General features: G+C 42.6%; 1 protein-coding gene across 3 annotated transcripts in view; it reads left to right on the top strand.

Moving 5' to 3' along the window:
• The window catches only part of LOC126353937 (activated Cdc42 kinase Ack), a 403,423-nt gene extending 393,532 nt beyond the window's left edge, over window positions 1-9,891 (top strand). For 2 of the 3 annotated variants that reach the window (XM_050003203.1, XM_050003205.1), the window contains one exon: window positions 9,527-9,891. In XM_050003203.1, coding sequence (XP_049859160.1) covers window positions 9,527-9,635 — 109 coding nt within the window. In that variant the 3' untranslated portion in view covers window positions 9,636-9,891. The remainder of the gene's footprint in view (window positions 1-9,526) is intronic. The other variant, XM_050003204.1, reaches the window with a different exon arrangement.
• The last annotated feature ends 3,667 nt before the right edge of the window (window positions 9,892-13,558 follow it).

Raw genomic sequence — 13,558 nt, 5'->3', positions numbered from 1 at the left:
GGATTTTCTTCTCTCTCTCTCTCTCTCTCTCTCTCTCTCTCTCTCTCTCTCTCTCTCTCTCTCTCTATCCCCCCCTCCCTCCCTCCCCACCCCCCCTTGATATATGGTACATGACATAGCTTTAAGCAATTCAAGGTGCAAGGTGCCACTGCACCAGTTACACCATCAGCACATCTCCTTGGTTCGTTGATGCAGGGTGCAGAGTAAGTTAAATCGTATATGAGGTAATAAAATATTGCCTGTCACCTTCTGTTTGAGTGTCATTGATAATGCAAATTTGAATGTCATCAGTCTATTCAGTTTTGGCCCGTATGCTCTCCTTTATATCCCCAGTTCATCTTGAGATCAGAAACAATTTGATCTTGGTAGAGTGATACCTGTCATTAAGCAGATTAACATAATCATGCCGTTTTGTATATTGTATGCTGAAAGTGTTCATTTCCCCCCTGTAGGAACTTTGTGTCAATTGAAAAATGGTTCGTGTCAGAGACAGACATGATGAAAAAGATTGTTTAACATATTAAGATTTCGGAAGAAGTCGTCCTTTAATAGAAAATACATGCACATTCATACAAGCACAGCTGACAAGCACGTGGCCACTGTCTGCTGTGAAGAAGGGAGGGGGAGAGGAGAGAAATCGAGAAGGGGAAAGTGATATAATTAGTTCTGCGATGGGAGCAGGGGTAAGTGTGTGGATGATGGAATCTAGTGAAGTTGAGAACAGGGGGTTATGGGAACAAAGGATATCTTGCAGGGGGAATTACCACCTGTGGAATTCAGAAAAGCTAACATTGCCAGGAAGAATCCACATGCCACAGCAGTCACTAAAGTAAAGCACATCATTTTGAGCAGCAAGTTCAGTAACTGTGTGCTCCAGGTGTCTATTGGTCACAGTTTAGAGGTGGCCACTCATGTGGACAGACAGCTTATTAATTGTCATGCACGCATAGAAAGCCAACTGTGGTTGAAGCTTAGTTTGTAGGTAACAAGGCTGCTTTGACAGTTAGCACTGTCTTTGATGAGGTAGAAGGTGCATTTGACTGTATTAGAGTAGTTGTTCGTGGGTGGATGTATGGGACAGGTTGTGCATCTAGAAGTATTGCAGGGATATGAACTATGAGGCAAGCAGTTGGGAGCAGGGGTGGAGTAGGGATGGACAAGGATATTGTGTAGGTTCACTAGGTAGTAGAGTACTACTTAGTGAAAGCCCATGAAAGTTCTTGGAGAGCCTGTGGTAGAACAGGACAACCACAGAGATGTCAGGCATGTATCACATACACACAATGCTGTTTAGTTCAGGACTCACAGTTACCCCATTACTACAGTGTATAGACTTTATACAACATCCCTGCTGACACCTGCACATAGGCTATGGCATTAGGAGTAGTTCAAGACATCTTGGTTGTAAGGTCCTTGTTACCTGTTCATTACAGTCTGATCAGACAGAGCAGCTCCAGTGACCCTTCTGTGATCATCTACCAGAGCTCTTGATGTAGCCGTATGATGCTGCATGGGGTAGTAATATATGGGCAGCCTCGTCCAACTTGACTTAAACACTCGCTTGACCCATCTGTGAATATTGTTAGTTTGTGTGGGACCCATACAAAGGAGGACCAAGAGAAGATATTGAACATAAGCAAAGAAAAGCTGTACATGTATTCACACGTTTTTTTAAACCACAGGAGAGAAAATTTCAAGAATGCCAAACTGCCAGATGTTAAAAGATAGATACTAACTGCACCAAGAAAGTAGAGTGCCAGCATGAAGTTAAAAATCTAAGAACATACCATAACAACCTACATAGATATGTTGGAACTTAGATAGTGGCAACACTACTGTGGAGAAACTATGCAATGGAATCTACTTTTGTCGCTGATAGGACACATTGTTGACATACCCACCTTACCTCCGAGCAAGTGGACTCGCCCGCCCCACATCAGCAGTGTGCACACTATTGGGGGAAACAAAGTCACTTGTGGGCAAGCAGTCCAACATAATGGTGTCACTTTGTTTTCGAAACAGGAACAACGGAGTTGGATCAAAATTGAATGTGCCAGAGGTCGTACAGCATGACAGTGTCATCAAGGTCTTAAAGAGGCATGTGGAGAATTGGCATTGCCGTGCAGAACAGTGGCGTGTTGGGTAAAAGCCTTCAATGAAGGTCGGCAAGCTGTGGCAGATGTGCATTGGGCAGGTCGTCCTAGTGTCTCTGAAGAAGTAATGCATGTTTTTGCCACATTAGTGGACAGTGAATGATGCCATACGATTTGTGAGCTCACCCACGAAACCGGGTTAGCATATATGACTGTGCTTCGCTTCCTGAAGGAACACCTTGGCATGCAAAAAATTGCATCACAATGGGTTCCGCATGACTTTACCTAAATGCAGAAATGGATGTGTTACAATGCTGCTCGGACACACTTGTAGTGCTATAAGTGCAAAGGAGAGGATTTCTTATGCCGTATCGTACTACTGGATGAGACATGGGCCACAGTGTACGAGCCAAAACTGAAACGCCAATCCAATGAATGACATCATTATGAATCGCCGCCATAGTGAAAAGTGTGTCAGAGCCCCAGTATCGTGAAAGTTATGATGATTCTCGTGTAAGACTGTGATGGTGTTATCCTAATGCATTATGTTCCTCCATGGCAGTCGGTCAGTGCCCAGTATTACTGTTTATTTCTGAAGCATCACCTGTGACCAGCTTCGCGGAGGAAGTGGCGACATGTTCTGCACAACCCTCCCATCATTTTGCATGACAATGCATGGGCGAATACAGCACAAACTGTGGCTGCTCTGTTCAGTTGATGGGACTGGGAAGTACTGTACCATCCACCATACTCCCCGGACTTAAGTCCTTTGATTTGATTCCGAAGATGAAGGAACCAGTTCGTGCATTCGCTTCAGAACTGTTCCAGAGATTCGACAGGCAGCAGACCACTCCACTTGCACCATCAGTAGAACAGGCTCTGCTAACGGCATACTGTGCCTTCCACATCACTGGCAACAGGTTCTAGCCAAAGCTGGTGCCAACTTTGAAGGATAGTAGTAGGTGCAAACATGTAACTCTGTTATTGTTTCGGTTGTGAATAAATAGTTGCCACCGTTTAAGTTCCAACTTTCATACTAGTCATGTAGGGGCTGTAAAGGTGAAATTAGAATTATGACAGCATTTGAGCAGTCAGTCTTATTTCAATCCTTATACAACTGCAAGGGGAAGAAGACTAACATATTTTACAATGGAATGTACCCTCTGCCGTGCAGAGTACAGTTACATGTGTAGAAATACAGAAAACTCTGCGCAGTTGAATTAACTATCAGCAGCTCTTGCATAGAGTTGGTATGGGGGGAGGGGGGGATAAAGGAATGCTTGAGGTGCAACAGCAAATGAAAGCTCATGCTTACCTCAGTGGGTGTCCGCAGCTCGTGGTCTTGCGGAAGCATTCTCGCTTCCTGCGGGGTCCCGGGTTCGATTCCCGGCGGGGCCAGGGATTTTTCTCTGCCTCATGATGACTGGGTGTTGTGTGTCTTTCATCATCATTTCATCCCCATCGACACGCAAGTCGCCGAAGTGGCGTCAACTCAAAAGACTTGCACCAGGCGAACGGTGTACCCGACGGGAGGCCCTAGCCACACGGCATTTCCATTACCTCAGTGGGTAATGTTCATGCAGTGACAACTGCTACAGTCACAACAGATTAATTTCCATCTCCTTCTAAACGTGTTACTACTTTCAAAGTGGGATCAAGCTCAAAAATATGTGGATGGCCTTGGTGCTTGGAGAATCATTCTAATGACAATATGGGTCACAAATGGGGATATCTACTGATGTAAGATTTTTATAGGCTCCTACCTGGGAATGAGCATCTGAGAAACAGCAGATCTGGTAAGATGTTTGTTTGCTATTTTCGTGAATATCTGTGGAAAGCATTTGCAAGATGGTCAAATCACAAGTAGATGATGAGGTGTCAGGTGTGTGTGCTTAGCCACTGAATGTATAGGTCAGTCGATTGCCCACTAAGTTCACCATTGTGTTGTGATGCACTGTCATCCGGGTGAACTGCCAGCTGCTTGAAAGATGTGTAGTACTGGTTGGGGCAGTGTTATTATGTGGGAGACATTCGTCTGAGCGTCTGTGGAACCTATGGTGGTAACCGAGGGCACATTGACAGCTATGTGAACATTTTTTAATAACTTCCAATGCTTGGGCCACACAGTCAGAGTGAAGCTTTTGACAGACATAGTCTTTCAAGTGTAAACTGTAATGTTTTGTTTTTCAATGCAAAATTCAGTTTTAACACCAGACCATTGTCAAGTGCTTAAAATAGAGCTTTAGCATTACCTACTGCAACCTACATCCTTCTGAATCTGCTTAGTGTATTCATCTCTTGGTCTCCCTCTACCATTTTTACCCTCCACGCTGCCCTCCAATACTAAATTGGTGATCCCTTGATGCCTCAGAACATGTCCTACCAACTGATTCCTTCTTCTGGTCAAGTTGTGCCACAAACTTCTCCCCAACCCTGTTCAATATCTCCTCATTAGTTATGTGATCTACCCATCTAATTTTCAGCATTCTTCTGTAGCACCACATTTCGAAAGCTTCTATTCTCTTCTCGTCCAAACTATTTATCGTCCATGCTTCACTTCCATACATGGCTACACTCCATACAAATACTTTCAGAAATGACTTCCTCACACTTAAATCAATACTCGATGTTAACAAATTTCTCTTCTTCAGAAACACTTTCCTTGCCATTGCCAGTCTACATTTTGTAACCTCTCTACTTTGACCATCATCAGTTAGTTTGCTCCCCAAATAGCAAAACTCCTTTACTACTTTAAGTGTCTCATTTCCTAATCTAATTCCCTCAGCATCACCCAACTTAATTCGACTGCATTCCATTATCCTCGTTTTGCTTTTGTTGATGTTCATCTTATATCCTCCTTTCAAGACACTGTCCATTCCATTCAACTGGTATTCCAAGTCCTTTGCTGTCTCTGACAGAATTACAGTGCCATCGGCGAACCTCAAAGTTTTTGTTTCTTCTCCATGGACTTTAATACATACTCCGAAATTTTCTTTTGTTTTCTTTATTGCTTGCTCAATATACAGATTGAATAACATCGGGGATAGGCTACAACCCTGTCTCACTCCCTTCCCAACCACTGCCTCCCTTTCATGCCCCTCGACTCTTATAACTGCCATCTGGTTTCTGTACAAATTGTAAATAGCCTTTCGTTCCCTGTATTTTACCCCTGCCACCTTTAGAATTTGAAAGAGAGTATTCCAGTCAAAATTGTCAAAAGCTTTCTCTAAGTCTACAAATGCTAGAAACTTAGGTTTGCCTTTCCTTAATCTTTCTTCTAAGATACGTCATTAGGTCAGTATTGCCTCATGTGTTCCAGTATTTCTACAGAATCCAAACTGATCTTCCCCGAGGTTGTCTTCTACTAGTTCTTCCATTCGTCTGTAAAGAATTCGTGTTAGTATTTTGCAGCTGTGGCTTATTAAACTGATTGTTCGGTAATTTTTACATCTGTCAACAACTGCTTTCTTTGGGATTGGAATTATTATATTCATCTTGAAGTCTGGGGATATTTCGCCTGTCTCATACATCTTGCTCACCAGATGGTAGAGTTTTGTCAGGGCTGGCTCTCCCAAGGCCGTCAGTAGTTCCAATGGAATGTTGTCTACTCCGGGGGCCTTGTTTCGACTCAGGTCTCTCAGTGCTCTGTCAAATTCTTCACGCAGTATCGTATCTTCCATTTCATCTTCATCTACATCCTCTTCCATTTCCATAATATTGTCCTCACGTACATCGCCCTTGTATAGACCCTCTATATACTCCTTCCACCTTTCTGCTTTCCCTTCTTTGCTTAGAACTGGGTTTCCATCTGAGTTCTTGATGTTCATACAAGTGGTTCTCTTTTCTCCAAAGGTCTCTTTAATTTTCCTGTAGGCAGTATCTACACTCCTGGAAATTGAAATAAGAACACTGTGAATTCATTGTCCCAGGAAGGGGAAACTTTATTGACACATTCCTGGGGTCAGATACATCACATGATCACACTGACAGAACCACAGGCACATAGACACAGGCAACAAAGCATGCACAATGTCGGCACTAGTACAGTGTATATCCACCTTTTGCAGGAATGCAGGCTGCTATTCTCCCATGGAGACGATCGTAGAGATGCTGGATGTAGTCCTGTGCAACGGCTTGCCATGCCATTTCCACCTGGCGCCTCAGTTGGACCAGCGTTCGTGCTGGACGTGCAGACCGCGTGAGACGACGCTTCATCCAGTCCCAAACATGCTCAATGGGGGACAGATCCGGAGATCTTGCTGGCCAGGGTAGTTGACTTACACCTTCTAGAGCACGTTGGGTGGCACGGGATACATGCGGACGTGCATTGTCCTGTTGGAACAGCAAGTTCCCTTGCCGGTCTAGGAATGGTAGAACGATGGGTTCGATGACGGTTTGGATGTACCGTGCACTATTCAGTGTCCCCTCGACGATCACCAGAGGTGTACGGCCAGTGTAGGAGATCGCTCCCCACACCATGATGCTGGGTGTTGGCCCTGTGTGCCTCGGTCGTATGCAGTCCTGATTGTGGCGCTCACCTGCACGGCGCCAAACATGCATACGACCATCATTGGCACCAAGGCAGAAGCGACTCTCATCGCTGAAGACGACACGTCTCCATTCGTCCCTCCATTCACGCCTGTCGCGACATCACTGGAGGCGGGCTGCACGATGTTGGGGCGTGAGCGGAAGACGGCCTAACGGTGTGCGGGACCGTAGCCCGGCTTCATGGAGACGGTTGCGAATGGTCCTCGCTGATACCCCAGGAGCAACAGTGTCCCTAATTTGCTGGGAAGTGGCGGTGCGGTCCCCTACGGCACTGCGTAGGATCCTACGGTCTTGGCGTGCATCCGTGCGTCGCTTCGGTCCGGTCCCAGGTCGACGGGCACGTGCACCTTCCGCCGACCACTGGCGACAACATCGATGTACTGTGGAGACCTCACGCCCCACGTGTTGAGCAATTCGGCGGTACGTCCACCCGGCCTCCCGCATGCCCACTATACGTCTGTCAACTGCACATACCGTTCACGTCCACGCTGTCGCGGCATGCTACCAGTGTTAAAGACTGCGATGGAGCTCCGTATGCCACGGCTAACTGGCTGACACTGGCGGCGGCGGTGCACAAATGCTGCGCAGCTAGCGCCATTCGACAGGCAACACCGTGGTTCCTGGTGTGTCCGCTGTGCCGTGTGTGTGTGATCATTGCTTGTACAGCCCTCTCGCAGTGTCCGTAGCAAGTATGGTGGGTCTGACACACCGGTGTCAATGTGTTCTTTTTTCCATTTCCAGGAGTGTATCTAACCCCTAGTGAGATAAGCCTCTACATCAATTAAATTCAATATTTCTTCTGTTACCCAAGGATTTCTACTAGTCCTCGTCTTTTTACCTACTGGATCCTCTGCTGCCTTCACTACTTCATCCTTCAAAGCTACCCATTCTTCATCTACTGTATTTCTTTCCCCCATTCCTGTCAGTTGTTCCCTTATGCTCTCCCTGAAACTTTGTACAACCTCTGGTTTAGTCAGTTTGTCCAGGTCCCATCTCCTTAAATTTCCACCTTTTTGCAGTTTCTTCAGTTTTAATCTACAGGTCATAACCAATAGATTGTGGTCGGAGTCCACATCTGCCCCTGTAAATGTCTTACAATTTAAAACCTGGTTTCTAAATGTGTGTCTTACCATTATATAATCTATCTGATACCTTTTAGTATTTCCAGGGTTCTTCCACGTATACAACCTTCTTTCATGATTCTTGAACCAAGTGTTAGCTATGATTAAGTTGTGCTCTGCGCAAAATTCTACCAGGCGGCTTCCTCTTTCATTTCTTAGCCCCAATTCATATTCACCTACTACGTTCCCTTCTCTCCCTTTTCCTACACTCAAATTCCAGTCACCCATGACTATTAAATTTTCGTCTCCCTTCACTATCTGATTAATTTCTTTTATTTCATCATACATTTCTTGAATTTCTTCGTCATCTGCAGAGCTAGTTGGCATATAAACTTGTACTACTGTAGTAGGTGTGGGCTTCGTATCTATCTTGGACACAATAATGCGTTCACTATGCTGTTTGTAGTAGCTTACCCGCATTCCATTTTCCTATTCATTATTAAACCCACTCCTGCATTACCCCTATTTGATTTTGTGTTTATAACCCTGTAGTCACGTGACCAAAAATCATGTTCCTCCTGCCACCGAACTTCACTAATTCCCACTATATCTAACTTTAACCTATCCATTTCCCTTTTTAAATTTTCTAACCTACCTGCCTGATTAAGCGATCTGACATTCCACGTTCCGATCTGTAGAATGCCAGTTTTCTTCCTCCTGATAATGACATCCTCATGAGTAGTCCCCGCCCGGAGATCCGACTGGGGGACTATTTTACCTCCGGAATATTTTACCCAAGAGGATGACATCATCATTTAATCATACAGTAAAGTTGCATGCCCTTGGGAAAAATTACGGCCGTAGTTTCCCCTCGCTTTCAGCCGTTCGCAGTACCAGCACAGCAAGGCCGTTTTGGTTATTGTTACGAGGCCAAATCAGTCAATCATCCAGACTGTTGCCTTTGCAACTACTGAAAAGGCTGCTGCCCCTCTTCAGGAACCACACGTTTGTCTGGCCCGTCAGCAGATAACCCTCCGTTGCGGTTGTACCTACGGTACGGCTGTCTGTATCACTGAGGCACGCAAGCCTCCCCACCAACGGCGAGGTCCATGGTTCTTTGGGGGGGGGGGGGGAGGTTGTATATTCAGTTTTTTTTTTTTTTTTTTTTTTTTTTTTTTTTTTTTTTTTTTTTAATAATGGCTATATTTTTACTTACAGTATGGCACTGTTTAAGACATGTTCTGAGCATAAAAATTGGAAGCACCTATTGAAAAATAAAACATTACACTCTATGATGGAAAGCCAATGTCCTTCACAAAATATGTGCACATTGTTGAAGACCCTTTGCATCCCATCATGCTCAATATATTCTCTGATGGTGATGGCATCTTTCAGCAGGATAATTGTCCATTTCACAAGACCATAATTTATGCTATAACAATTTGAGGAACAAAATAGTGAACTCACATTAATTTCTCAGCCACCAGATCCACCTGATTTGAACCTGACGAAATACCTGAGCACTTAAAAACCACCACCTTCTAATTTACAGAAATTGCATGACCTGAGCTTGAACATCTGGTGCTACATACCTCCAGAAACCTACCAATGCCTTGTCAAATCATTTCCATGCAGAATTGCTGCTGTATTGCTTTCCAAGTGTAAATCAACACATTGTTAAGCAGATGGTTGTTGTCGTATTATGTATGTCTGTCTGTCTGTCTGTCTGTCTGTCTGTATATATATATATATCGATCTACTACATTTTTTGTAAATAATTTTGTCTTTCATCTTAATTACACATTTCTGGTTCCTTTATTTCAGACTTGGTTTAGCATCACGACACCAGTGTGAAATTGCCCTTACAAAGTGCGAATGGGATGTTGATCGAGCTGCTTCTTATATCCTTGATGTTGGAGATGCAAATGTGTAACATTGTTGCCATGCCTATAGAAAGTGCAGTATTGTGTGCTGGCACTAAATCAAACTTCAGCAGTTTGTGTAATTTTGTAATATGTGCTGTAAATTGCAAGTTACATTCTGCAAAAAGAAAATGTGTTGTACATACTGTGGCAAATTGTAGAACATGCCCATACTGTTTTGTTTAAAAAGTATCTACGTCAATGATATGAGCATATCTCTGTATTTTATACTGAATGTGTTTTCGATTGAAATAAATTAAGTATTTATTTTGTGTCATTATTCCTCTTACACCATGTTTATTCAAATGAACAGATGCTTTAATAGCAATCTTGAGTATGAAATGGGAATACTTTTACTTAATTGTGCTGTCCTTTTTTATCTGTTGATTTGCGTTACCATATGGTGGCAGATGTGGGTTCCTTAGGGGGTGTCATTCTCAGTTCATCCTTCTTATCCTCCATCAAACTTGAAGACAGATGAATGAGAAACACATTTCAAAGTGGACAGGTGCTTTCCACCATCATATAATCAGAAATTATAACAAAATTTCCAGTAGATGAGAACTAATGAAATGTCATTCTGCTTCTGTCATTCCTTGGACATACTCGTTTGTATAGGTTTCGTGTGGGAAATTCACTTTGATGCTTGATGTTGTCCAAAGAATGTTATATGTTTTTGAAGACAATATATGGATTATATAGATGAGAGGAGTCTGGTAAGTATTCAAGAAAAGTAGAAGTTGAAATATTACATTTCCTTTCTGGACTAAGAAACCAAGGGGGGTATGAAGTTCACATTGCTGCATTTGTGACAATTATTGAGTATAGTGAGAGGTAGAGAAGAACTAAATCTTCATCAGTTAATTCAGCAGGCCGGTGTGGCCGTGCGGTTCTAGGCACGTCAGTCTGGAACCGGTCGCAAGTTTGAATCCTGCCTCGGGCATGGATGTGTGTGATGTCCTTAGGTTAGTTAGGTTTAAGTAGTTCTAAGTTCTAGCCAGAGCCATTTGAACCAATTAATTCACGTGTAGCATAATTGGAAACGTGCAGTGGTGGAATAAGTGCAAGCCATCCTCATTGTGGGAGAAGCCCATCTGAGAGACGACACATTTGCAGATACTTTCACAACATACTCTTTCCCTGGGAGAAGGAAACCTGCCCCTGAAGGTGGAAAACTGAGCAGATATATGAAATTACAGCATTTAACCCTTTGAGTGATGCACCAGCGCATGTGCCTGGCCATGTCAAGCCTGCCCTTGGGGCCACCTAATTCATGTACCTGCGCTGGCAACCACTGCCACAGATTATTGTGTGTGCTTGAGCTCTCCGCTTGGCTGTCTTCGCCCTGGCCTGAGTATTTCTGGAACCGTGGCACTTCTGACAGTCTCGCAGTTAGTGTGACTGCTGACGTTGCAAATAAATGCAGGATATCTGGATACTTATTCCATAGCTTTGAATCTGGAGATGAATTGCTCGACAGACTTAACATACACTGAAACTACTTACACTGCTAACATGCTACTCCTCATCAAAGGCTTTCTTTCATTTACAATTAGTTCATGAGAATTGTCATAATGTCTTAGTATACATTTATTTTATTATTTTTGAGCTTTCCTCAGTACAGAGGCTTCTCTCCAACATAATAATTTACTTGGAAATTACAATACAAACAATAAACGTTCTTAAACTATATTTCCAAAATATTCCACCAGGTGTTTCGATCTTGTGTGTCTTCTTCCTCTGCGCCCATTCTACTCATTGTGTGCTATACATTTTGGAGCCAGGTGGTCATGGGGCGTCTTCTTCTTCTCCCCTCCGGTTCCCACTCCAGTATCAATTTTGGTATTCTGGTTTTCTCCATTCGTCGTACATGCCCGTGCCACTGTAATTTCTTCCTGTCCATAACGTCATATATTCTCTCTTTTATTTCCATCCTCCTCATTATTTCGGTGTTCCTTACCTTTTCTTTCCTGGAGATTCTTGCCGATCTTCTCCAGAAGTCCATCTCTAGAGCTTGTAATTTTTTAATGTGTTTCATGTTAATTGTCCAGATCTTCGTTCCATACAGAACTACACTCTCTAATATGGATTTGTATATTAATTTTTTAGTTCTTAGTATACATCTGTGCTTTATTTGGCATACTGATACTTAATTATCAGATTTTTGTATGCGACTTACAATGGAAACACTGTAGAATCCGTAACAACCAAATGTTGACGTTCTTCTTTACTAGTGCAATAATTCACCCACAGACAACTTTCGAGGGAAGCATCTGGAAGCTGAGACACACTTTTAAAGTTAATCACTATATTTTGAGAGCATTAACCCAATAAATTATCCCGAAGCAAACTTCAGAATCAGAAATTCGACATTTCTTTATTCTTTTTATATGGGATGCAATTTTTACTGTACAGTAGAAATAAATCATGATTTATAACTTTTGTTTAAGAACTAGATAAAGAAACACTCAAGCTTCTAAACTACCTAATTAAATGTCACATTTTATTCCTAATGACATTTTGTGCTTCAGAAACGGGGACTGTGGGCAAATGACCGTGTGCTGAGGTACCCTTTCCAAGTGTAAGCCTAGAATTTTTTTCAAAAATCCAGTGTCCTGGAAAAATAGGATAGTAATCTGTTACTGAATATTACTTGAAAATTGTAGCCTGAGTTGCAGTAAAAGATATTTATTTAAGTGGGGACTAGTTTTGGGTGAAGACCGTTTCCAAATAACCGTGGCAAAAAGGAATGTGACAAACACTTTATATTTGTTAATAAAACCAGAGAATATTGATAGCTATCCATCTTCTATGGTTTTATTAACAGCTATGATGTGGTTGTCATAGTCTTTGTTTTACATGCTAGTTTGAAAATGGGCTTTGCCCTAAACTATTCGCCGCTTAAATAAATATCTTTTACTGCAACCCAGGCTAAAATTCTGTAATAATAATAATGCTAGAGTTTTGGTTTAATTAATGATATTCGCACTAGTCTGTGCTGACAAACACGGACTGGATGCTTCACATGTTCATACATAAGGTGTTTATCAGCAAAGTAATTCATCTGAAGAGGCTCTTCAAGCTCAGGTAATTCGGTGTTGCTGATGCTGGTCCCCCCCCCCCCCACCCCCGTTCCTCCGTCCCCCCAATAATATGTATATATTTCCCATCTTCCTTTCGCATTCAGGCTTGGGACTGGCAATGAATATCTGCCAATGATATTTTGCTCCCTGTCACCGATCTGTGAAGAGTGTGAGAATTCAAAACACAAAGTCCACAACATAAAAAAATTAAAAAATAAACACTTTTTGTACTATTTAAAAGATTTACGCACAGATGCAACAGAGCTTAATAGCATATCGAAGTGGTCTACTGCTCCCAGATTTGCACTGTAATCAACAACACATTGCGGCTTCATTACTTTTTCATCAATTGTCCTGTTGGGCTTTCCTGTCAAGAATTTCTGTAGTGATGCAGGTAGTCAGCATGAACACTTCTCTCTTGTTCCACCACTGGATGGAAAGCATTGTGTCAGTTGACATAAACTCAACTTCTCCTCATTCAGTTTCTTTAATAGCTTTAGAAAGTGGCGCCTGTTCCTACATACAGTACCGCATGCTGCTGTTCTCGGGTTGTGAAGCCAGAGGAATACAGCTGGACTTACATACCAATTGTTGACATACAGAGTATGTCTACATTCAAGCTATGGCTTCATTAATATTGCCACAATATCACCAGATTTCCCCAAATTATGGACTTCAATTTCTGTTGTCGTGCCTGTGTATACAATGGGATCCAAGACGTATCCTGTTTTACAGTCGCACAACACAATGTTTTGATTTCAAATCTACTTCATTTCGAAGGACTGTATTGTTTAAAAAATAAATGACCTTTGAACAATAATTGGCTATCATCGACACAGAGTTTTCTGTAT

This window comes from Schistocerca gregaria, chromosome 3 (genome assembly GCF_023897955.1).
Source record: "Schistocerca gregaria isolate iqSchGreg1 chromosome 3, iqSchGreg1.2, whole genome shotgun sequence".
Lineage (NCBI taxonomy): Eukaryota > Metazoa > Arthropoda > Insecta > Orthoptera > Acrididae > Schistocerca > Schistocerca gregaria.
This window is presented reverse-complemented; position numbering and strand designations above follow the sequence as displayed.